Here is a 25178-nt window from a genome sequence, read left to right as displayed (position 1 = left end):
GAGAGAGAGTCAAAATATTACAAAATTACCCCAAAAAACAAGCAATAAAAGTAATAAAATAAATGTCAACAAGACTCATATTCCACAGGCAGAAACAAATACACTGTAAAAAGACTCTTTACAAAACCCCAAAAAAGAAAGGGTTTCAGTCCTCAGGAAGGGATTTCCAGAGCCAAGGTGCCACCACAGAGAAGCCCCTGCTGCTCATACTCATCAAGCTATAACCTGAGATAGGGTGTGAGTTGGAACTTCCTCTGAAGACCTTAATGGCAGTGGAGGCTAGTCCACTGGGATAACTGCAATATCTCTCCCACTGAAAATGTCAAACAGGGTTTGTTTTTTTAAAATTCCTCCTCCAAAACTCAAAGCCACACACTACTTATTGTCCCACACGTTTTATACTTCCTTGAAGTTACAGAGGCATTTTTGTCCATCTTCTGTTCTCTGGCCAATCAGCTCTCTGCATCACTCAGCCAGTCCTAATCCAGAAATATAGCTAGAGGTCCTTCCTATCCATCTCTAAACCGGAAAACCGTGTGACTGATCAGACTGCCAGAAAGTCAGCCCTAGTAGAAAAGCTCTTACTCTGTCTGTTGCTATGGGACCTGTTCAACACAGCCACTACAAGAGATGTAGGAGATGCTTCAAAAGCAGCCCTCTGTGCTTGCAATAGCCTATCAGAATCATACACTGCTTCTGAGCATGCTCAGAGCTCTTTCCTTGAAAGCCGCAACCCCATAGTCACCTTTGACTGGACTTAACCGTCCAGGGGTCTTTTACCTTTTTAAGAGTTGTTTGCTTGAAAGCCAGAAGAACAACAATCCTATTTTGAGGAGCTGGGGGGGGGGGTTAGTTTAGTATTTGTTTTGTGACAGACAGAGAGAGAACAAGCAAGCAAGCCAGCAATTGTGAGTCTCTTTCTATATTAATACCTTTTTTATCATTAAATCACCTGGCGTGATGAACCCTGTACATGAACAGAGATTATTTTGCCTCATTTTCAGGACTGAAGGTCAGGAACTGCAAATATGTTCTGCTATGCTCTGATGTGTCCTGGCTCAAGGGAAATAATCTCCCCCAGCCCCTGGCTTGGAATTCTTTGTTATTTTAATGTTTTGGATAATGAATAGTTAAACTGATTTTCCCCCAGAGGTGTTTTTTTTTTTGGGGGGGGTCTGCATGCAACGGGAATAAAATTTTCCTCGCATTTATATCTGCGGGGTTTTTTGGCAACTGGTGAATACATGGATTCAGAAACTTATGTCATCTGATAAGGCTCAATTTCCGAATAAGAGTTGTGGAGTCAATCTTGTCTGAAAATCATACTTGAGCCCTCGCGCATAGACCCTCTATCCCTGTCCAAAGATGTGCAGAGAATCCGGTGGGTTGTTTTTTCAGAGAGGAGGAGACAGTAGCACTCTGCACGTGTATAACGGCACACTTTCCTAAATAACTGCTTTACAAGTCCTACTGAGATGAAAACGGCAGGGTTAAAAATTGCAGCCCTACCAGGTCAAAAGGTTTCCAGCAGACACTGCTGGAATAACAGAATGATAAAGTTGGGGGACCCCGAGGATCATCTAGACTAACCCCACCTAAAATGCAGGAAGGAAGAGCAACAAGGGATTTGGAGAGTGAAAGAAAAGAGCTATTCTAAATTTACCTATCTCTTGCAGGTAGTGGACCTGGAAGCATCATTTTGGTTACTGTTTGGGGCTGCAGTTTTGAGTGGAGTGTGTGTGTGTGTGTTCTTCAATCCCCATCCCTCTCCAAAACTGCACCTCCAAAACTGGATGAACCACTAATTTGGGGGTGGTTTGATACAGCCCTATATGAAAGCAAGCATTATTTCCAGAAAACAGGATCCAAACAATTTTTAGGATATATATTTTCCTCTCTCGTGATCAAATTTCAAACTGTAAGCTCCTCGCGGGAGGGACCTACCTTGTTTTTTGCTTATGATTTGACATATGTGCAGTAATTGTACTAATTATAAAAAAAATAGTCAGTCAATAAACAAACAGCTTTGTGGACGGAAACTTGTTTCTACATGTCGATCACAGGAACTCTGGCTCATGGCCTCACACCAGTGATTCCCAAGGTGAGCGGTACCATCCCCTGGGAGGCCGTGGGATTATTTAGGGGAGCACAAAGAGGAAGCGGGGTGCTGGCAAGGTACCACCAGACTTTGAAAAACTGGTATCACTGGATCATCAATTTTGTTCAATTATTTAACTAAATTGTTTTAATTGTATTTTGAATAAATGTGCAATTAATGGCTACTGTTTTGAATTTGTTGTCAGTAGCCTAATCTTCCATGAATTTGTCCAATCTTCTTTTAAATCTATCCAAGATGGAGCCCATCACCACCCCCTGTGGGAGCAGATTCCATAGTTTAACTGCACGCAGTGGAAGGACTTCCTTTTATCCACCTTAATCTTCCAACATTCCACTTAACTGTCAAGTGTGGGAGTTCCCATCACCCTTCAGTAGCTCACAGATAAGAATTAACGAGCAGTTGATAGATTTATAGTCCTTTTATTACAGCATCATGTTGCAAGCACAAACAGAAAACCTTCCGCAAGATTAGTTGCCTACTCTGAATCCTCCTTCTGACTTCCGCAGCAAGGAGCGTGCCAATGGGAAGTTCCTCCCCCTCTCAGCCTCCTATGTTCTCTGATACGTTTGGACCTCTGAGTCCCTGGGGAGGGGGGTTTCCACACACTCTCAGTTGATGTGTCTCCCAGCTGCTCCCTCCCTTCTGGATCTCTTGTCATTATCTCGTAGCTGGGTAACTCCTCCCTAATCTGTTCAGCTTCTGTGTCTATGTATGCCTCTCTCTCTGCTTCTGAAAACGCTGGAGGTAGGTGTGTGTGTGTGTGTGTGTGTGTGTGTGTGTGTGTGTGTGTATTCCCCCTCCTCTTCCAAGAGGAATTGATCTGCCTGCAACTGCATTCCCCAATCTTCAGGTCCAGACGATTCCCTGACGTTAACTGGATCTCCACGAGTTTGTGGAACCAAAGGGGTGGTTGCTCAAAACAGTTTGGGAACTACTCTCTCACACAGACCTTCTACCGGCATCTGCCTGCTTTGCATCTCCTAAACTTACGGCCATGTTGTTGGGAATGTATGTGCTGAGGAGGGGTGAGATTTCTTTTGCTCAAGAAGAAGAAAAACGACCTGATGCTTGCAGCTGCTAAAACAGCAACCCACCCACCGCAGTCCGCCATGGCACAGCCTTATGAGCCAAAATTCCAATCCAACTTTCACAAAGTTCCCAACAAATTTTGTCCGTTTCAAGTTACCGGCACAATCCCACATCCGCTCAGTGAACGCACTCTGGAGGGAAGGGAAGGCCAGGAGCAAACGTGGGCCAGTATTTGAAATTTGGACACAGAGTTTATCTTGGCCCTGCAAAAACATTGTTTACCCTTCTGGCTGGCTCAGAAAGCCTCCTCTGTTCTCCTATGGCAGGTAGTCGCTATAAGAAGGATTAAGCTGCCCCTGAGAATCTGTTTTCAGCCCTGCAGCCCAGGTGCATTTGAGACAATAGTAAAAATGGCAGTGTTCCTGATCGTGTACAAAGTGCCTCACTTTCCCCCTTGTCTCTATCAGGGTAAAGGCAGTGGTTTAATTTCTGAAATGGAGGGGAAGACCCCTGAATGCTGTCTATCTTAGCCAGTAAGGAAATGTTGGAGGCCAGCAAATCCACCTGCACATCACTATCTGACATTATTATTATTATTAGTATTATTATTATTATTATTTTGTTAAATTGGAAGTATTAATTTATGCTGTTCTAATTTTGTTTGTTTACCTTATGATAGAATGGTTAAGTTGTTTATTGGTCCTGTGTATTTGATTTTGTAATTTTTGTATATTGATTTCCTCTGTTTATTTTTATTACTTTGTTCCCAGCTCCAGGATCGGAAACATTCAATAAAGAGTGGGCTATAACTACTGCCAATAAATAAATAAATGACCTGAAGCCTACAGAGCAACCGTACTATCTGATGAATATAATCCTGCTCTCCAATTGCTGCAGTTACTCCGTGGCAAAGGAAATGCACTCCTACACGTTGGAAACCTGGGCTTAGCCAACAATACATACATAGCTGATTGTTGGAGGTCCTTCATACAAATTGCTTTCCATATGAAAATGAGTATTAATGTCCCTAGCATTCTGCTTGGGGCAAAAGATAACATGGAAGCAGTCGAAATCTATTTGTTGGAAATAAGTTTGCCAGTGTTTTGCTTTTGTCAGGAGGGAAGGAAGAAAAACAGAAGCAGGTAGCGTCAAAGTCATCATCGCCAGTATCTGAGGGAACGATTTCCAGAAACGGAGATCAGCAGCAATAGTCCTGCCCTCCCAACGGCAGCTCAGAATCTGGCAAAGCCCCGGAGAAAAGAGCAAAGCGTTTCCTGGCTCGCAAGTGGATGTGTATGGAAAGGGTGTCGCTGTCCATGCCTCTCGCACAATGGCACCTCTGTCTGTCCCTGCCCCAGATTCCAAATGCCAAACGGAAACAAGCAAAGCAATCACGGACTGGTCGAAGCTGAAATATATATATCTCATATAATAAATTGCGGCTTCTTACTTATGGAGAATGTGCCCGGCAAACCTCCGCTACAAGTTCAAAAGCAAACCTTGCTGTTTGTACCATGTAGTTTGGCCTTTGCCAGATGTTTTGGACTCTTAACTGGGGCTGATTGGAGTTGTGGTCCGAAACATCTGGAGGGCACCAGGCTGGCTGGTGTAGTTCAACTACTGGTGGTGAGGGGAGGGAATCCAAAAGTCTAGACTCTAAGGCTCTGCTAACACTGCCCTTTACTGGGAATGTGAGCACAGTCTTAGAGTCTAGACTTTTGCATTCGCTTTGGACACTCACTGCATTCCCACTGCTGTGTTTTTAAAAAACCTGCATTCACACGATGTTATCTAGAATTCAGGTGTGCGCCCTATACTTTGCTGTAATGTTGGATGCATTGTTTCTTACACCGATTTAGGGTTTCCAGACCTCCAGGTCTGAGCTGAACATCTCCAGGTGTGCCAGGCCCCCTCCAGGTGGCAGGTGGAGGTCTCGAATCTCCAGGTGGGTGAGGGGCATTTAATAAATAGATATATTAAGAAGACCATGCGTGCAGCTTGCAAGCTTCAGCCCAACAGGAGCTGGCTGCAGATTGTAGCATAGACACTCTGGGAGTGGAAGGTCAGTCCTCCTCTGCTCCCGCTGTCCCTATTGACCTATGTCTCCAGGGCCTGACCTGTGACATCACCAGACGCTGCCCATAGATCTCAGGTTTGAGCCCTGAAATCTCAGGGTCTGGGAGGCTCCTAATGTGGAGTCCTGAAGCCATTCCTAATTCATCTCTCTAGGCATAGGGTCTTTGCATAGGTTCAGCGCCAGCCCTACGATTAGGCAGAGTAGGCATCTGCCTCAGGCGGCAGATGCGGGGAGGAATGGCGGTGAGGTGTGGGAGGGCAGAGCAGTCATAACTTGCTGTCACCACTGCTATCACTGATGCTAGTGGTGTGTGTGTGTGTGTGTGTGTGTGTGTGAGAGAGAGAGAGAGAGAGAGAGAGAGAGAGAGAGAGAGAGAGAGACTGGAAAAAAGGATACTGCTAGACGTTTTGTTTTGTTAGATTGCTGTCTTTTTGCCAATTTAAAATACCTTTGTTTTTTACAAAAAGAAAAAGGTACCAGGGTCTTTCTCCTCACAAATCCCAAACTTTTGGTCTCCTCCTTGCTTCCCAGAGATCTCACACGAGCAGTCAAAATAGTTTATTTTCTCCTGTGGTGGGTGTAGCAAAAGCTTTGCAAAGGAATCATAGCCCACAAGCATATTTTAGGAAACATAAATTAAAGGGGGCGAATTCAAACCAATCCGTCTTGCCTTTGTCTTGGAATATTGAAAGAATCCTTATGGCTAGAGATGGGACACAACGTCTTTATTGAGTTCGCCTTTAAAGGCAAACCTACCAGATTTGCATTTTTGTTAAATAATGCACAAAGCAAAACACAGCCAGCCTTCAAAATTCGCACATCTCTGAATTTTGCAATGCAGTTCTCCAACAAAGGAATGTTTGCAAAAAAATGCACGTATTAGGTAAAAGTATGTATGCATGAAAATGAACATATTGGTGAAAATAACATACAAAAAATGCACCATATTAGGAAAATTTGCTGTCAAAAACGTGCACATTAAAGTGCATACAAAAATATGTTTATTTGGAGAAATCCACACTCATTCTCACAGCTCTGAATTTCGCAATGCCAAGTAATATGCAATGCAAAGTAAAGTGTGTATATAGTACTGAAAATAAGATACTAAAGATTAAACAGTATAGAGGGTTGCAAAAAAATAATATGCGTGTATTAGGCAAAATTGCATACAAATGTGCACACAGGGGAAAATTCACACTTAAATTTTCATTTGGACTTTGTGTTTCTTTTTTTAGATCACCCTAAACTGACATGGAAATGTGAAAAACGGAATTTAAGAATGGAAAAATGAGAAACCGAAATTTGCAGATTCACCTATCCCTAGGTTCTTCCAGCAGCTACGAAGTCCAAGGAACAGTTATAGGCAGTTCAAACATATTACATTGTTGGTGCAACCGCTTTTGGAATACTGTGGACAGTTCTGGTCACCTCTTCTCAAAAAGGATATTGCACAGTTGGAAAAAGTTCGGAAAAGGGGATGGAGCAAATCCCTTTATTAAGAAAGGTTGCAGTGTTTGGGGATTTTAATTTTAGCAAGAATGTGAATATGAGGTGACATAACAGATGAGTAGAAAATTACACTACGAGTCAAGAACAATCAACGAAGCTGGATCTCATAAGATTCGGGACAAGTAAACGAAAGTTCTTCTCCAGTTAAACTATGGAACTCCCTCCCACAGGAGGCAGTGATTGCCACCAACTTAGATGGCTTTGGAAGAGGATTGGACTAATTCATGGAGGAGGAGGCTATCAATGGCTACCATCTGCTGGAAGCCACCAGAGGTTTCCGGAGCCTTGGTTTGCGAACGTTTTAGAAGTCAAATGGACTTCCAGAATGGATTGAGTTTGAGAACCAAGGCACCACTGTATTTTTATACAGTGGTACCTTGGGTTACATACGCTTCAGGTTACAGGCGCTTCAGGTTACAGCATGGTTACAGACTCTGCTAACCCAGAAATAGTACCTCGGGTTAAGAACTTTGTTTCAGGATGAGAACAGAAATTGTGCGGCGGCGGCAGCAGTGGGAGGCCCCATTGGCTAAAGTGGTGTCTCAGGTTAAGAACAGTTTCAGGTTAAGAACGGACCTCCGGAATGAATTAAGTACGTAACCAGAGGTACCACTGTAGCTGTAATCTTGTTGTTTTTTTCTAATGCAACTGATTTCTGTTTCTGTGAGCAAAATTCTCTGACGTGGGGGTGTAAACTTTGTCAACATTAGCATTGAGTCAAGTCCATTGTTCATCCTGCTCTCTATTTAGACTTGAGGCAGGCAAATTTAATTTATTTATTTTCCTACACTTAACCCCCCACCGTTCATGGGAATACAGGAAGCTGCATAACGCTGACTCAGACCTTCGCTCCATCTAGCCCAGTATTGTCAGCACCGGCTGGCAGAAGCTCTCCAGCTTTTCAGGCAGGGCCAGGATTAGCAACACTTAACACTGGCAAAGTACAATATGAGAGAAGAATCCCAGAATCCTTTGCAACGTTTCAAGGACTTGCTGTTTTTCAAAGCCTTAGCATTGTCAATAGATTTGGGGGGGGGAATGGGGGAGTGGAGAACAAGATGATCTGGTGGAATAAATGGGAACCAAAGCTACCTTCAACCCCCCCCCCCCGGCTTGTAGGAAGCTTCAAAAACAAGCCTGCTAAATCACAACGGGTGCTGCAAAAGGAAGGCTCTCAAGAAGCCTGCAATATCCATTCATAAAAATAAAAAAATAAGCTGGTTAGCAGCATCTCCAGAGCTGGGAATGGTCCAGAAATAGTCAACAGAGAGAAAGAGTAAGGCGTGGGAGGGAAAGAGGAAAAACAGATTGTAGGGACCGGAGGAGGGTGGGAGACTTGCTTGAATCATGTCCTTGAGATGGAGAAGGGCTATCGATAGCTATTAGGCACAATGGCTGTGCTCTGCCTCCATCACTGAAGGCAGCAGCGCTTCTGAATATCAATTGTTGGAAACCACAGGAAGAGAGAGGGCTCTTGGCTCCTGCTTGCAGATTTCCCATTGGGGTATCTGGTTGGTCACTGGAAGAACAGGATGCTGGACCTTTGGCCTGACCCAGCTGCCTCTCCTTATGTTCTTATGAGTGTGGCTGAAGTGGCCCTGCCTATGTCTCACCTGGAACACTTCCTGCAATCAAATCCATACAGAAATAATCCTCCTACACAGAAAACCAGCATATTATGTGGTGGCGGCGCTGGGAGTCTAGCCTTGCGTTGCTAGCTGTTGAAAAGCTTAATTTCATCCAGTCACATGAGTTCCCACACACCTGTAATCTGAAGTACAATTACAGGTGAAGTACGATTAGGATTATTGGCTGAAGCTGGAAGCTGGGGAAATAGAGGCATGCCCTGCTCTGTGCTGAATCCAAAGCAGGAGGGGAATGAGAGGTGTCTCCTAACAACTCTCAGTACAGTGGTACCTCAGGTTACATATGCTTCAGGTTACATACGCTTCAGGTTACAGACTCCGCTAACCCAGAAATAGTGCTTCAGGTTAAGAACTTTGCTTCAGGATAAGAACAGAATTCGGGCTCCGGCGGCGCGGCGGCAGCAGGAGTGGTGCTTCAGCTTAAGGACAGTTTCATGTTAAGTATGGACCTCCGGAACGAATTAAGTACTTAACCTGAGGTACCACTGTACCCTGAACAAACTACACTTCCTAGGATTCTTGGGGGGAAGCCATAAGTGTTTAAAGTGGCATGATATAGCTTTAAATGTGTAGGTTGGGAAGGACTCTTGCCTGATAGCCTGGAGAGCTGCTGCCAGTCAGTGTCAACAATACTGGGCTAGATGGGTCAGTAGTCTGGCTAGGGAAAAGGCAGTATTATATATTCAGCGGTCTGTGTTTGCCTGAGCTTGAGTCTGGACTAAGGATTCTGAGCGCCTGTGTTCTGATTCGATACATGATGACCAATCACAGAACATTTCAGGATTTGGGCCTCTGCCATCAGTCCTTGAACTCTGAGTCGTGATTCGCAGCTTGGAAGTTTAGACAGCCAATCACGTTGGGAGTGGCCCAGGCTTTCAGAAATGTATACAGTGGTACCTAGGATTAAGCGCTTAATTCGTTCCGGAGGTTCATTCTTAACCTGAAACTGTTCTTAACCTGAAGCCCCACTTTAGCCAATGGGGCCTCCTGCTGCTGCCACGTCGCCAGAGCACGATTTCTGTTCTCATCCTGAAGCAAAGTTCTTAACCCGAGGTACTATTTCTGGGTTAGCGGAGTCTGTAGCCTGAAGCGTATGTAACCCGAGGTACCACTGCATAAGCAGTTGCTTTGCCCCTGTTTCCCAGTCATGTAGTTCAATAAAAGGTTCTTGCTGTTATCACTGCGTCTTGCATTGTGGGAACCCACCTACACTTCAGGCAGCTTCCTTTGTTCCCATGTAGTACAAAGCAAGTTCTTACTCCCAGTAAGACGTTATGGGTGCCATTAATGGGTGGAAGAGTGGGAAATGAGATGGATCTGACCCCCAGGGACACAATCCACCTTCAGAAAGTTTTCCCAAACAAGCCCCTCTGAAATGAACAGAAGCTGTGCAAAACTATTGATGTGCAATGTATGTAAGCCGCAGAAAAGAAAAAGACCTGGGGTGATTCCTCCAGACCCCAAGGCTCAAGCAGCCCCTTGGAAATGTAGTTTTGGGGAAACATAGAACAAAGTTATTTTCAGTCCCAATGCAATAAAAGGCAGTGGACGGCTTTGCCAATCAGACCTCATTTCTAAACGTAAATAAAACTTGGCTTCACTGTGTAAGAGTGATTTTTATATTCTGCTTTGCAAATGCAACAGGCACCTGCAAGATGCTAGATCTCTGCTATACAGCAGCTGAGGTTTAGCAAAGTGTATTTTCATGAGAAGCCGTTTTAACTTATCATGCTCAGGTCTTGCAGAGCTTACATTGTCGGGGAAACCCTGCAGTGAAGGCAAAAGTGACCAGAAGTGATGAAGTTCTCATTATAACCAGAGAGAAGGAAATGAGGACCCCTCTTAAAGAGAGAGAAAAAAGGTGTCTCCCACTCAGAGCTGGGAGAGAGCTGGCTGTTCATGTTATTTGGCCAAAAGCCACTCCTAGTTAATCTCCCTCCAGGTTACTTTTGTGGTCTCTGTGTGAGCAAATCTAAGATTAAATTGGTGACTTTTTATTGTGGACTTTGAAACCATAACATGCTGGGTTACGGCATGGCTGTGCTAGCGGGGGCTGATGTGAGTTGTAGTCCAAAACATCTGGAGGGCACCAGGTGGGTGAACACTGCTATATACTTTTATGTATAGCAAGGTAATAGTTTTCCACATTTCATTTCCCTCCAACCCATTTGCAATCCCTGGTTCCCCTCCAAAAAAGATGTGTCTTTATACCTATAGCTCAGGACAACACTTCAGGCATGATGAAGTAGTCTGTGAAAGCTCATGCCGTAATTAATATGTTACTTTTTAAGATGACACAAGTTCTTGCCCCTGTCATGACTTTATCTCTCGGGGTTATCCAGTTGTGACATCCTGCTTGGTCAAAGAGGAGTTCCCCTTCTCTCCCCTCAGCAGCTTCCTAGCCCCCTCCCCCAAATCTGGTCCACAGGGTAGGGGAACTCTGGAGCAGATTTGGGTGGGTGGGCGCTGAAGAGGAGAAGAGAGGAAGGGGAGACCCCGTAACATCCCAGGGTGTGATGTTGGATCTTGTCCACCACTTCAATACCTTCATTTCTAATGTTAAAATAATGCTTCAGGGCTACCTCACAGTGTTGTCACAGGGATTACTGATATCATGGATGTGAAGCTCTTTGTATGAATGCTCTAAGGCACTGATTTAACATAAGAAGGACATAAGAAGAAGGCTACTGGATCAGGGCAGTGGCCCATCTCGTTCAGCATCTCATTCTCAAAGTGGTAAGGTAAAGTAAGGTAAAGGACCCCTGGACGGTTAAGTCCAGTCAAAGGCGATTTTGGGGTTGCAGCGCTCATCTCACTTTCAGGCCAAGGGAGCTGGCATTCAGCCACAGACAGCTTTTCCGGGTCATGTGGCCAGCATGACTAAACAGCTTCTGGCGCAACAGAACACCATGACGGAAACCAGAGTGCACAGAAACGTCGCTTACCTTCCTGCTGCAGCGGTACCTATTTATCTACTTGCACTGGTGTGCTTTTGAACTGCTAGGTTGGCAACAATGGAGTGGACCAACAGCTGTCTGTGGGAAACCCACAAGCAGCACCTGAACACAAGAACCCTCTTGCTTCCAGCAACTGGTATTCAGAAGCATGACTGCCACCAACCATAGAGAGCGTAGCCATTGTGGCTAGCAGCCATTGATAGCCTTGTCCGTCATCAATTCGTCCAGTTTTCTTTTAAAGCCATTCAGCTTGGTGGCCATCACTACCTCCAACTTGAACCTGAGCTTGTGTATTACCTCCTCCCTCCCAACCATTTTCCTTCTGTGCTGTGTCTCTTTCAGATTCTAAGCCTGAAGGCAAGGACTGCCTCTTTTGTAGTGGTTTGTAAACCACTCAGAGAGCGGTTTTTTGCTGATGAGTCAGCCTTAAAAAAAACATCGAAACGCTTAAAATAAAAAGATTTAAAAACAACAACAACAACAACCATTTGCAGAGAAGCTAAGCCAAAGGAAGGCACAAGGAATTTTGAATGGCTGGTTGCACAACCAGTCCATTGCAGCATGATTGAGACATGGTCTCCCCTTGGGTCAGTTCTGCTTTCCTCCCACTCAGGAGCCCTTAATGACATCCAGTAAACCTGTACTGTATCTTAATAGAGCTGCCTCCCTTCCATTCCCCAGTTCTCTCCTAACTTCAGGATAATTCTTCAGCCACCTAGCCTTTCCGTCTTTTAAAATGAGCTTAAATATTCTGGAATAAGGGTACCTGGTAGCAGGAGAAGGAAGAGGTAGCAGGAGCAGCTGTATGGCCCCATCATTATCACTCCAGTCAGAATCCGCACTAGTAGCAGGACGTCCCGAAAGAAAACCGAGGCCGTTTGGACATTTGGACCCTCGCCTCAGCAGCTGAGTGGTGGCGTTTGCAGAAGCAGCAGAGCCTCAAAGGTTACACTGTCTTCTGCTGGCCTCTCTCGTACACCACCAATTTTTTTTCCCCTTTCCCTCCTTCATCTCGGGAAAAAAGTTCCAATTGGCTGCTAAAAATAAATTAGACGTTCAGCCTTCCCTCTGTGCTCCTTCCTCCGTCATGTAGATGCAACTCGCTTTAAAAAAAAAAAAGAAAAAAGAGAGGGAATGGAAAAGTTATTTATTTTAAAAGATACCAAAATCACAAAGTAGAAACCAACCCAAATTATATGCCAGAAAATGGAGAGAAAATTGCTCATATTTCGTGGGTGAACCATGGTGATAAAAAGCTGTAAGAGACCAAGAGTCACTGTCTGATATTCTTTAAATTTTAACCATCTCTGACCGTACACAGAGTGCAATTATTTTACTGCTGAATAAGCACAGCCGATTCTCCCACCTGAGACATTCCAGGAGCAGAAAGCGCCAACTTCCCTGGCAATGATCTTCAATGGCACTCTTCATTTTATAAACAAGCCTTTCCTGTTATTGTTATTAATTATTAGTTTTATTAAAGTAGTTGACACACTTCTCTGACATTTCCTAGGCTTCACTCCAAGCCTGAGTCTAGCCCTGGAACTTGATGGCAATGCCAGCCCTGGTCTCAGCCCTGGAATGTGGGATGGGATAATTAAAATGAGTTACCGGTAGCCTCTGAACGTATGTAGAGTGCAATTTCTCCACAATCACAGCCATTCCCTAAACATTCATGAAAACAAGGATCAGGGTCTCTTGATAGACTTCAGTTTGCCACAATACAGTGGTACCTCGGGTTAAGTACTTAATTCGTTCCAGAGATCCGTTTTAACCTGAAACTGTTCTTAACCTGAAGCACCACCTTAGCTAACGGGGCCTCCTGCTGCCACCGCACCGCCAGAGCATGATTTCTGTTCTCATGATGAAGCAAAGTTCTTAATCCGCAGTAATATTTCTGGTTAGCGGAGTCTGTAACCTGAAGCATATGTAACCTGAAGCGTATGTAAACCGAAGTACCACTGTACTTAAGACTCACAGACTGTGGAACTCATTCCCACAGCAACTTGGATGGCTTTAAAGCAGGATGGGACAAATTCATGGAGGAGAAGGTTATCAATGGCTACGAGCCATGGTGGTTATGCTCTGCCTCCAAAATCAGAGGCAGCAATGCTTCTGAATACCAGTCACTGGGTAGCATAAGAGCAGGGAGAGAGCTCTTGTGCTCAGGTGCTGCTTGCAGGTTCCCCACAGGCATGTCAACCACTGTGAGAACAGGATGCTGGCCTAGATGGGCCATTGGCCTAATCCAGCAAGCTCTTCTTGTGCTCGATGCAGTTGAGTCAGTAAAAGACAACATTTGTGTGTGTGTTTTTTGGTTTCCTTCCGCTTGTAAAGCTTTGCCGTTGCCCTGGAGCTGCAAATTCCTTTGTGGTAAGAAATTAAAAGGTTTGTGTGGAAAGCGAGTAGGAGCTTTGTGCAACCGAAACCCCGAATTAAGGACTCCTTGTCAGCACAATGGGGCATGGGAGCGGCCTCCCAAACCGAGCCACTCCTTGCCAAAGTGGTCCAATCTGAGCAGGAACTTCGAAACATTTGTTGAAGTGAAGCCATTTTCCTTCTCCTTTAACCCCTCGGCATTCAATGGAGCAGCAATCCAGGCTGGATCTAGGTTCTGAGCGGGCCGAGGACAAGATGCTCTTGCAGTACTGCCGGAGGACACCCCATCCACCTTGACACCGTCACAACTGCCCATTCACTTGGCCTGCTTTGCCTCTGGGCCCAATCCACCAGAGGATAAGGAGTGAGCCGCTGGTGGTTCCTTCCTCTGGCTCCTTTCATGGCTTGCTCCCCTGGAGAGGGCAAGTGAAGAGGTGGCAGCAACAGCGATGGGCAGCAACAGGTCAAGAAGGCTCCGGGGATTAACTAGGAGGCCCCTGCCATGCCCATGGGCATGGGCCTGGCAGTGCCAACCTCGTTGGCAATTGCACTTATTGACTACAGCAGGAGAACAAGCAGCCCTTGGGCCAGTCTTGGCCAACTGGGGGTTCAGTTTGGCCCGCAAGACACCCCCCCAAAAGCACACCCATCAGCTCATATCACTGGTGAATCCTGAATATTTATATTCTGAAGACACAAAATGCCAAATTTTCCGTAGGTGCTTAAGAGCGCAAGCCAGATTTGCCTCGGAGCAAACTGAGACGTTTAGTAGCTTTGCAGTGCATCCTGGATTTGAAAGAAGGTGCTGGGCAGCCATGACCTTCACACTCTTCCTGTCCTGCCAACTCCAGGGATAGACAGATGGGTGATGGGTCATTCATTCCTGGGGGTGCAGTTCCCCCTGGTGGACAAACACACCCACAGCCCCCATAGCTGTGCCCTCTTTCCGAAATAAGTACAGTGGTACCTTGGGTTAAGTACTTAATTCGTTCAAGAGATCCGTTCTTAACCTGAAACTGTTCTTAACCTGAGGCACCACTTTCAGCTAATGGGGCCTCCGGCTGTCGCTGCGCCGCCGGAGCACGATTTCTGTTCTCATCCTGAAGCAAAGTTCTTAACCCGAGGTACTATTTCTGAGTTAGCGGAGTCTGTAACCTGAAGCGTATATAACCTGAAGCATATGTAACCCGAGGTACCACTGTATAGAAGTATAGAAGCAGAGTGGGGGAGAAATGGGAATATTTCTGGCTCCAGTTAGGTGAGCTTTTCTGGACATCCGCCTGTCTTTCCTGTAATAGTCTTGGTTTATATCTTTATTTTAAATTGTCTATACACACTGTATTCCCCCCCCCTCCTTTTTATTTACATACTGTTAGCTGAAGAACACTACTCAGGGCAAGTGGATAGAACAATGCTTTTAGAATGTTTTTAACTGTAACTGCCTATAAAGATGGTTTAATTGCAATAATTTTTTAGATTTTTTTCTCTCCCTTTGTTCGTTTTTAAATTATGTAGAAGTTTGCCGTGCTGGGCAACTCCTGAAGGAAGAGCCTGATATAAATTCAATAAACAAAACATATGGGGGGGGGGGAGATTTTTAACTTCTTTTGCTTAAAATTTTTGCTCAGAAAAAAAATCCCAAATTTATAGTTTGACAGCAAAAAAGCAATGTGTTTTACAAATTTGCTATAAATTTGCGAAATTTTTTTCTGAGCAAAAAAAAATGCAAACCCAGCCAGATGGGTGGGGTACAAATTATATTATTATTATTATTATTATTATTATTATTATTATTATTATTATGTGTACAGGGTGTATGTGTACAGTCATACCTTGTGTTGCGTTTGCTTCAGGTTGAGCGTTTTCAGGTTGCGTCCCACGGCGACCCGGAAGTACAGGTTTCGTCTCGCGCGCATGCGCAGACGTTCAAAATGACATTGTGCGCATGCGCAGCGAATTGCGACCCCCCGCGCAAACGCGGGTTGCGTTCTGCTCAGGTTGCGAACGGGGCTCCAGAGGTACCACTGTATCTTCTTCTTATGCAATCACTTGTGGCCAAGTCTTCCATGAACACGGTCTTAACAGTGTGTCTGTAAGTGACTGTGGAGGCCAATTGTGGATCCACACCATCCTTCCATACTGAGGACATAGGTTTCCAGGCAGGAGTTGATCATGGTGAGGGTTTGCCAAGCATGCCTTCCTCTTGGAACATTTCTCCCTTTCATCCTGCGTTCAAGCATCTTCAAAGTCCATGACACCTTTGGTAAAGTCTGTTCTCCAATTGGAGCACTCACAGGCCAGTGTTCCCCAATTGTCGGTGTTTATACAGTACTATATTTTTCTAGATTTGCCTTGAGCGACTTTCGTTGTCCACCAGTATTTCGGTTTCCATTCTTTAGTTGGGAATAAAAGGTAAAGGTACCCCTGCCCGTCAGGGCCAGTCGTGACCGACTCTAGGGTTGCGCGCTCATCTCGCTCAAGAGGCCGGGAGCCGGCGCTGTCCGAAGACACTTCCGGGTCACGTGGCCAGCGTGACGAAGCTGCATCTGGCGAGCCAGAGCCGCACACGGAAACGCCGTTTACCTTCCCGCTAGAAAGCGGTCCCTATTTATCTACTTGCACTTAGGAGTGCTTTCGAACTGCTAGGTGGGCAGGAGCTGGGACCAAACGACGGGAGCTCACCCCGCCACAGGGATTCGAACCGACGACCTTTCGATCGGCAGGTCCTAGGCTCTGTGGTTTAACCGCGTCCCATTTTAGTTGGGAATAGAGTACCGTAATTGCTTTGGAAGACGATAATCAGGCATCCAAATAACAGGACCAGTCCAATGAAGTTGATGTTGAAGAATCATTGCTTCGACACTGGTGATCTTTGTTTCTTCCAATACACTGGCATTAGCTTGCCTATCTTCCCAAGTGATGTGTAAAATTTCTCGGAAACACCGTTGATGGACTCTTTCAAGATATTGTAGTTCTAGTTGCAGGTAGGTAGCTGTGTTGGCCTGCAGTAGTCATTATATTATATTATATTATATAATATTATATATTATATATTATATATTATATATTATATATTATATTATATTATATTATATTATATTATATTATATTATATTATATTATATTATATTATATTATATTATATTAAATTTCCTTCCTGTAGCATCTTAGAGACCAACTAAGTTAGTTACTGGTATGAGCTTTCGTGTGCATGTACACTTCTTCAGATATTGTAGTGTGTGTGTGTGTGTGTGTAGGGTGATTATAAAATGGCAGCAAATGCGTAATTATTCCCCCTCCGCCCTCTTTTCGCGCGTCCCTCAAATTATCCCGCCTTTTCGGTTCTCCCAATAACATGAGCCTCCCTCCTCCATAGAGAAACCGCCGATAAGCCTAGAGCGCCGCGGCCGTCCTGTTTTTTATGGCGCTCCGACCATCGAAAGGGTAGATCGTCTCCATCGAATCTCTATGAGCTTAGCTCTGGACTTCCCTGGGCAAACGTAGGAAGCCTAGAGCGCCCTCTAGGCCGCGCTCCTCACGCCCCGCTTTCCTGTGTTACCCGGAAGTGGTACCGAGGGGAGCGCGGGAGCGACGGTTGAGGCGAGAGAGCAGGTGAGCGGCTCGGAGGGCGGGAAAGGGAGCGGGGGCGGCCAGGGGCTACCGGCGGTGAGGGGAGTGGATGAAGCCCCTCAGGTTTGTGGGAGGCTGGCGGCTGCCTGGGTGGTGATAAGAACCATAAGCGAGTGGCCATGAGGCGCCGCCGCCGCCTTTCCCTCCACCCGCCCTCTTCATTTGAGGCGTATTAATGGAGCCTCTTTAATCCACAAACATTACACACCAGGAACTTCATGCTGAGCAGTTTGAGCTTCTCTCTCCTCCCACCGTCCTTTCCATGTATTTATCTTTTTCATGATGGTGCCGGCCTACCTTCCAGGGGTGTTGTTTGGCTTATTCGTTTTAGGCCTCTCCTTTTTGCTTAAGGGCGGTTTCACAGAGAGAGAGAAAGACTCCAGGATTAACAGAAGGAATTGCAGTAAAATAGCTGAAGGGAAGTTTGTTTTTAAACTTTTTTCTTTTTTAAAAAAAGTTTGAAAATCACTCCCCCAAGATGTTTGTTTTAATGTTCTCTTCCAGAAGGGGGATCCCTGCTCCAATAACTCCCAAGTGAAGATGTCAAAGCAGTTACTGATTTAAAAAAAAGAGGGGCCGGCTTTGCCCCAGATGGATAAGCAATGTGGGTTTTCGGGGAGAGAAATGTTAAAATGGGCAAAGAGGGGATTACTCAATCCCTCAGATTATGGGGAACTGATTTGGCCTTTGTTGTAGTTACCAAACACAATTTGGGAAGTACCAAAGTGCAGCGTCTTGACTTTTTATGGTATGTAAAAATATCTCCCATTTTCTCCATGAATAATCAGGCAATATCTGATTGGGGAGAAAGTTCAACCAAGCACATTCACAACTCAGTCCTGAGTGTAGTTAGTGGGCTGAATGCTAAATCCTAGTTCACTGCATTCTTAAGCAGTTTTTTAAAAAGGAATGAGTCCCAGTGAACAGTGAATCCTATGGTATTCAGAAGTAAGTCAATAGGAGTTCAATTGAGCTTACACCCAGATAAATGGATTAATGGGGCTTAACACTGAAAGCCTTACAGTACTTGGAAATGATTTGTTGGAACATTTCCAAATGTTTTGGGACGTAATATTAAAACATAACAATGTAACTTTGTTTGAAGCCCTCCCAAAGAAACTGACTGGCTTGAATGAGATTTGTCTTTGTTCTGCCCTAAATGCTGTTGGGGATAGAAAGACACTTAAGACTTGTGAGGTGGTGCCTGTCAGTTCCTCTGTGCTGAGCTACCTGAGATTTTCCTTAATTCACTGTGTCTTGTTTCAGCCTTCCCATCTCTGGCTTAGGTTGCCTCATCTTCCCCAAGTATTTGGAAAGGGAGTGTTTGGGTGTGGTAGACTTTTTCCATTGGGATTGTTGCTAGTGAAATCAGGAAGGTGGGAGGAGAAGGTGAGGCAAAGTGGTGCAGGCACCTACACTCTTCCCAAGCAGGCTGCTTGACTTGGCTCTTCACCCCTCACCCAAGTGTTCCCACCACCTGCCCTCCCCACAATTGGAATTATATATATATATATAGTATTGTAAACTGCCCTGTGATCTTCAGATGAAGGGTGGTATAGAAATTTGATTTAACAACAATAATAATCTGTACACACATTTGTTGATTGGTTTTCTCACATAAATTTAGCTTTGGGGTCTCTGCTCTGAAGCAGCAAACTGTCTGATATTGAGTGCTGACTCAGAGCTCTGACCTTAGTAGGTGGGTTTATTTTCATCCTAAACCTGTAACGTTAACAAATAGCTTTTTTTACTATTATTTGGAAGACGAAATAAGAACTTTGGCATTAGGATTCCAGCCTCAGTGAACCAAAGCGACCTAATGCTGGAGAGAGAGAGGAGGGGTTAGGACAGGTATAGGTAGCCAATAGTCCATCAGAAGTTGTTGAGCTATACCTCTCATCATCATTACCTACCGGCTGTGCTATCTGGGGTTGATGGAGTTGGAAGCCTTAACATCTGGAGGACCAATTATTCTCCATGCCTAGGTCAGGAGAGGAGCACTACAGTGGTACCTTGGGTTACAAACGTAATTCGTTCCGGAGGTCTGTTCTTAACCCGAAACCGTTCTTAACCTGAGGCGCACTTTCGCTAATGGGGCCTCCCGCTGCTGCTGTGCAGCCAGTGCGCGATTTCCATTCTCATCCTGGGGCAAAGTTCTCAACCCGAGGTACTACTTCCAGGTTAGCAGAGTTTGTAACCTGAAGTGTTTGTAACCCAAAGCGTTTGTAACCCAAGGAACCACTGTACTAGCTTTCTTGACTGCAGCAGAAGACTAGCATTCATCTGAATGAGTGAGAGGCTACCTCTGGTGTTCCTTCCACCAGCAATAGAACCAAGAGGATTCTGTGGAGGCGAGGTAGAATGTGGAAGTGCTTGGATCTGCTGAATCCTAGGCTGGTTTCTCTCCTGAAGAGCAGCCCAACATAGGTCCTTCTGTGTCATCCTGGTAGTGCTGCAACAAAAGAACCCCCTAAGCCACCTTCTGCCCTGGCTGGTGATGGTTCTGCTGTTCCAGTTAACCCCAGGTGCCAGTGAGGAGTCAAAGGAGACCAAGCCCCACCTCATTCCACTGAGTGTTCTTCAATTCACTCTCTGGTAGGTGGTGCTATTGCCTTATTTAGCTGCCTGCCCTTCAGTACCGCTTTGCCTTATTTAGCTGTGTCAAGTAACACCTCTTGATGCTTCCCTGGCTGTATTCCCTTACCAGGAGGCTATGTCATTATTGCAGTCATCAATTAGAGACTGTGTGAACCTAGGGAGCAGTAGCAACCGCCACTCTCTGGCTGGCTGCTGTTGGAATCGGAAACTTCCAAAGATTGCAGCAGCTGTTATGAAAGCTGTAATGGCCCTAACTGAGCCCCCTCCCACTTTCCAAGTGTGAACTCTAGAACTGTCCAGTCAAACTATAGCTTTTGGTCTCTTCCCCATCTCCCCTAAACTGGATACAGCTAGTAGGAGCAATGAGATCTTGTTTTTGCAATCTCAGGTGCAACCATGGTTGTGAAGTGGTGCGTTGCCTCTGATACTTGTGTTGGAAATAGTAACAGCGCTGCTGACTATGCTTCATTTTACAAATGATTCATTGTAAAACACCCACCCACATTCTGTGTACAATCTGAGCAGTGGTGTGCTCTGAAAACTTTTGAATAAACATTTTCTGCTGCTCTAAACCAATTGGGATCTGATCTAGTATGTCTGACTCACGTTGGTAACCAAACCCTAAAAATTAACATAAAAGCACTGCATGAATTCTTCCAAATAATTTGCTCAATAGCTGGGAGGAGATGATTTTTTAAATTTTTATTTAAATTTAATTTCCTGATCAAAATGTACATAATGAAGTATTAATCTGTGCTCAAAGCTTTAGTTGTAAATTATTTTTACTTGATATTGCCTTAAGATATGTACATAACACATTAACATAAGCTTATGCACCAGTCCTTGCACACACAGTGAGCTGAACTTTATATATTTTTGTGTGTGATCTCAAAAAAGTTAATTACAGCTTACAAACTGCCCAGTTTATATATTGGCTCATTTACATTTGAACCATATATGAGTCTGGTTTGCGTTTTATTTATTCAGGCAAACACCAAACAAGCTTTGTTTCTCAGCTTGTTTCTGACTTGGGTGTGCATTGTTTGTTTGAAAGGAACAAGTCATGCACTGAGTTCTCACAACACAACAAGCCATATTCTGATATGTTTGTGTTGTGTGTGCCACCTGCACAGGGGATGGGTGAAAAGCCTTATTCACATTTAAACTAAGATTTAACATGGCATTTGAGCCAGGTCACTATCTTTAAATACATCCTCCAACCTGGACAACAAATCTCAGTAAAAAAATTTTTTTACCACAGTATCAAAATAAACACTAAGTGTTGCCAAACACATAAATTAGCAAAATGTACACATTTAATTTATGCTACAGTTCCTCATTTACATGCATTTACATACAAGTGGAAAATGTTCTGTGCCCCTGCCTCTAAGGTATGGTGTGGCAACCTCCATGGGCATTCTAAAGAAAGCTACCTAATGCTGGAGAATTGTTGGCTAATTCACTGCAGGCTTTGAGCTTTTTGGCCAACCAGGCAGGGGAGTATACACTCCTAATGCAACCATTGACATGGCTCACTCTGTTTCTTCCTCCTTGGAATAGTAAACAAATAAGCTGTATGACAGTTGGCCAAGAAGCATGTGCAGTTCTAGCATCCTGTGGGTTTTCTCAACTGCCTGGTGATGCTACCCACCCTTTAGTTCTGACACCTCACTGATCTCTTGAGTTCCTTTGCAGGCAGAGCTGCAGGCAACATGACCACCAGTCAGAAGCATCGGGACTTCGTGGCTGAGCCCATGGGGGACAAGTCTGTTGGTACTTTAGCTGGCATTGGAGATGTACTTGGCAGGAAGCTGGAAGACAAAGGCTTTGACAAGGTATCTTCTGGGCCATTGGGTCCGAAAGTAAAATAAGTTTATGGAGTAGGAAATGAACTTGGGCAGAGCGATGCTTTCTAGCCTCCAGACAAACCTCTGCTGTGGGGGGTTCTTCAGAGGTACCAGGAGCACCCGCAGGACTACAAGATCAGGAGAGACATGCTCCATTTTGATGATTGCTGAAGCCTGCTTTTCAGGGCCTATGCAGTGCAGCAGTCTTTCTGAATATCAGTAGGCCTGCGTCCAATTAGTCTTTGTGGTAGAGTGAGGACTTGAACCCAAGCCTTGAGTCCTAATCTCAAACCGCTGCACTGAAAGGATAACTTCTGTGTTCCCAGATTTTCTGTGCTTCTAGAACAGCGTTTCACAACCTTGAGCCCTCAAGATAGTTTGGGTTACAACTCCCATCAAACTGAGGCAGCTGTAGTCCAAAACCTCTGGAGGGCACCTGGTCGCGGAAGGGTATTCTGGAATTTTCAGTCTTCCAAAAGGGTCTGATATAGGTAGCCTCTCTTTTTTTTTTACCCAAGTTGCTAATCCTCTGTGTGTGTGTCCCCTCCCCCTTGCTTTCTTAAACCCAGGCATACGTGGTTCTGGGACAGTTCTTAGTGCTGAAGAAGGACGAGGACCTCTTCCGCGAGTGGTTGAAGGACACGTGCGGTGCCAATGCCAAGCAATCGAGAGACTGTTATGGCTGCCTGAAGGAATGGTGTGATGCTTTCTTGTGAATGATGTTGGCCAAAGCCTGGTGGATGCTGTTAGGGCTTTTGTAGTTGAATAGAGATTGTTCCTCCCCATCTCTCTCAGCACCCACTTCTTATAAACCTCCCAGCATCTACATGGGCTGCTGGGGGCTATTGCTCCCAACACTGGGGTGGGGTGGGGTGGGGGGGAGCCATGACTGCCTTTTAATGTAACTGAATCTTTTTTCCTCCAGGGAGAGGGTTGAGAAACATCAAATGTTCTAATTCGATGCTCCATGTAGGTCGTTTTTTACGTGGCTTTAATTGCAAGCCCCCTCACTGTTAGGCCACCCAACTCCAGAACCAGACCTGCCTGCTAACAATAATGGAAGTTCCCCTACTCCCTTTGTTTGAGCTCCAGTTAGACTGAGATTTACCTGTCAATTCTGAAGAAAAAAGATGTTATTAGGCCTATTATTTTTGTGATTTCTCTCCAGTGTTTGATCCCTGCTATAATTTTTATGCTACTCGGTTTATTGGCAAGAACCAAAAATCATTGCAAAGTTTTTAAATCAATAAAAATCAGCTGTGTTAACTATTCAGTGTTGCTTGAAAATTAATTGGAGTGAGCTGTTTTGGGGGAAAGGGTGCGGGAATCCAATTTGTGTCTTGATCCCACAAGGAAGTTTATTAAGGGTTTAGTATCTACCTGAGGTTGCTGAAGTGATGGCGAAAGTCAGGAGTTGTGAGTCTCAGCCTCATGATGGAGCACAGTTCTTTTCCCAAACTCGTCCAGGTAGGAAGAGAGCAATCCAGAACTGCTACTGACTCAAACCACTCTTGGCACGTAGCCCCTTCCAACAGAATGTGACCTTTACAGTTGCCTGTTTTAAATGTATGCCGAAGGAGGCTGAGCATTCTGGCCTAGTTCTTAGGATAGAAATTATCCCAAATAGTTGGGTAGAACAATGCTCTGCCTCCTTCCCTGGGCATCATTCTAAAACGGGCAAAATCTAGATGGCTGTCAAAGTTAGGAATGGTAAGGAATAATCTTGCCCTAGCATAGAAATTGAAATTTACATAAAAATATTTGTGCCTTACAATAAGTGTTACTTGGCCCAACCTTGAGGTTGGAACAGAGAACCTATTTTCTGCGCTACAGCCCAGTGAGGTAATCTGCCAGGGAGGTACCTGCTAGCAGTGGGCAGAGCTTGCAGCATTTCAGGACTTCATAACTGCTACCCCATCTCCACCCATTTTGGCTCTCCCTATGTTTCTGTCTTGTTGCCAGAAGGCTCCAATCACTGCCCAAACCAGCTCTTCCTGCCAGAAGGCTTCTGCCACCTGCAGGAGATTAGGCCAAGGTCAAAATGTTCCTCACCTTAGGGGTGTGGAAATGTACTCTCCCTTGGCTATCTTGTGGGCAGATGCCAGAAGGAGCCGGGTGAGTCTTTGCTGCCCAGAGTCCTGCAGAACATTTTAAATTACATGCTATTTCATCTCAGGTTCATATACTGTCCTACTGGTTCATGGCTTTAAAAGAGGATCAGACAAATACATGGTGGAGAAGGCTATCAATGGCTACTAGCCATGATAGCTATGCTCTGCCTTCACACTTGCAGACAACGATTGCTGGAAGCCGTAGGAGGGGAGAAGGTTCTTGTGCTCAGATCCTGCTTGCTGGCTTCCCACAGGCATCTGGTCGGCCACTGTGAGTATAGGGTGCTGGACTAGAGGAATCAGAGTTGAAAGGGACCCTGAGGATCATCTAAGTCCTGCAGTGCAGGAATATGCAGCTGTCCCTTATGGGGATCAAACTTGCAATCTTGGCGTTGTCATCACCACACTCTAACCACCTGCTGGTTGCTGGCCTGATCCAACAGGGCTAAGCATAGGTTCTTATGTGCTTTACCCCTGCACGCAGGGATTGTGGCAAGTTCAGAGAACAATATGCAAACATGGGCAGATGAATTTCATGTTGCAATCCCATGTGTGTTTTGGGACAGATAACAAGTCCGTAGTTTGGATCTGTGGCACACAGTGGAAAATCTGATCTCGCCATTGTACAACAGGAAGATCTAGCTACACCCTGGCACCATTACTATGTATGCAAACACATGCCACGTTTCAGGTTGCTTGGCAGCCAGGCGTTTTAACTTATTGTTACCTTGTTTTCCTCCAGCTGCAGGCATCTAGTGTCCTGCTGCTTCTAAAGCTGTGCACACTTGATTCTCCCCCGTTTTATGGTCACGGTAACCTTGTCCAGTAGGATTAGGCTGACTGCCCCTCAAGACCACCCAGTGAACTTCATGGCCAAGTGGGAATTTGAATCCGGATCCTAGCCCTCGAACCTCTGCCTCACATGGTCTCATGCATTGGCCCTTGTGGCCTGCAAGATGCTCAGGGTGAGGGCGCTGCGCCTCTCCTCACCCCACTGGGGGTACTCTCCAGGTGTGCAGGAAGGGAAGGGTCCCCGTGTGACGTCACGTGAGTGGGAGGGGCTGCGGGAGTGAGACCCCGCCCCTTTCTCCTGGAGGGAAGCCGGGATTGCCTCTTGTTTTTCGAGGGAGAGGACCAAAGCCAAGGGCAGCGAGGGCGGGGGATGGCGGAGACACGCCCTCCAGCCTCGTCGGCCAAGGGGACGCCACCCAATGCCCAGCCGTCTGCCTCAGGCCCCTCCCCCTCTGTCTCAGGCCCCGCCCCTTCTCCCTCCCTC

At 45.4% G+C, this 25178-nt stretch overlaps 2 protein-coding genes across 2 annotated transcripts in view; one reads left to right on the top strand and one right to left on the bottom strand.

Annotated features, from left to right (window-relative positions):
- The window catches only part of ITGA10 (integrin subunit alpha 10), a 55121-nt gene extending 42685 nt beyond the window's left edge, over positions 1-12436 (bottom strand). Inside the window, exon 1 of the mRNA XM_028710249.2 lies at positions 12104-12436. Coding sequence (XP_028566082.2) covers positions 12104-12155 — 52 coding nt within the window. The 5' untranslated portion in view covers positions 12156-12436. The remainder of the gene's footprint in view (positions 1-12103) is intronic.
- Positions 12437-17192: 4756 nt separating this feature from the next.
- BANF1 (barrier to autointegration nuclear assembly factor 1) lies at positions 17193-23060 on the top strand. The gene is made up of 3 exons (XM_028710234.2): positions 17193-17328; positions 21640-21779; positions 22361-23060. The coding sequence occupies exons 2-3, from the start codon at positions 21657-21659 to the stop codon at positions 22505-22507; spliced, it is 270 nt and encodes an 89-aa protein (XP_028566067.1). The 5' UTR covers positions 17193-17328; positions 21640-21656; the 3' UTR covers positions 22508-23060.
- The last annotated feature ends 2118 nt before the right edge of the window (positions 23061-25178 follow it).

Source organism: Podarcis muralis, chromosome 16 (genome assembly GCF_964188315.1).
Source record: "Podarcis muralis chromosome 16, rPodMur119.hap1.1, whole genome shotgun sequence".
In the NCBI taxonomy this organism is placed as follows: domain Eukaryota; kingdom Metazoa; phylum Chordata; class Lepidosauria; order Squamata; family Lacertidae; genus Podarcis; species Podarcis muralis.
This window is presented reverse-complemented; position numbering and strand designations above follow the sequence as displayed.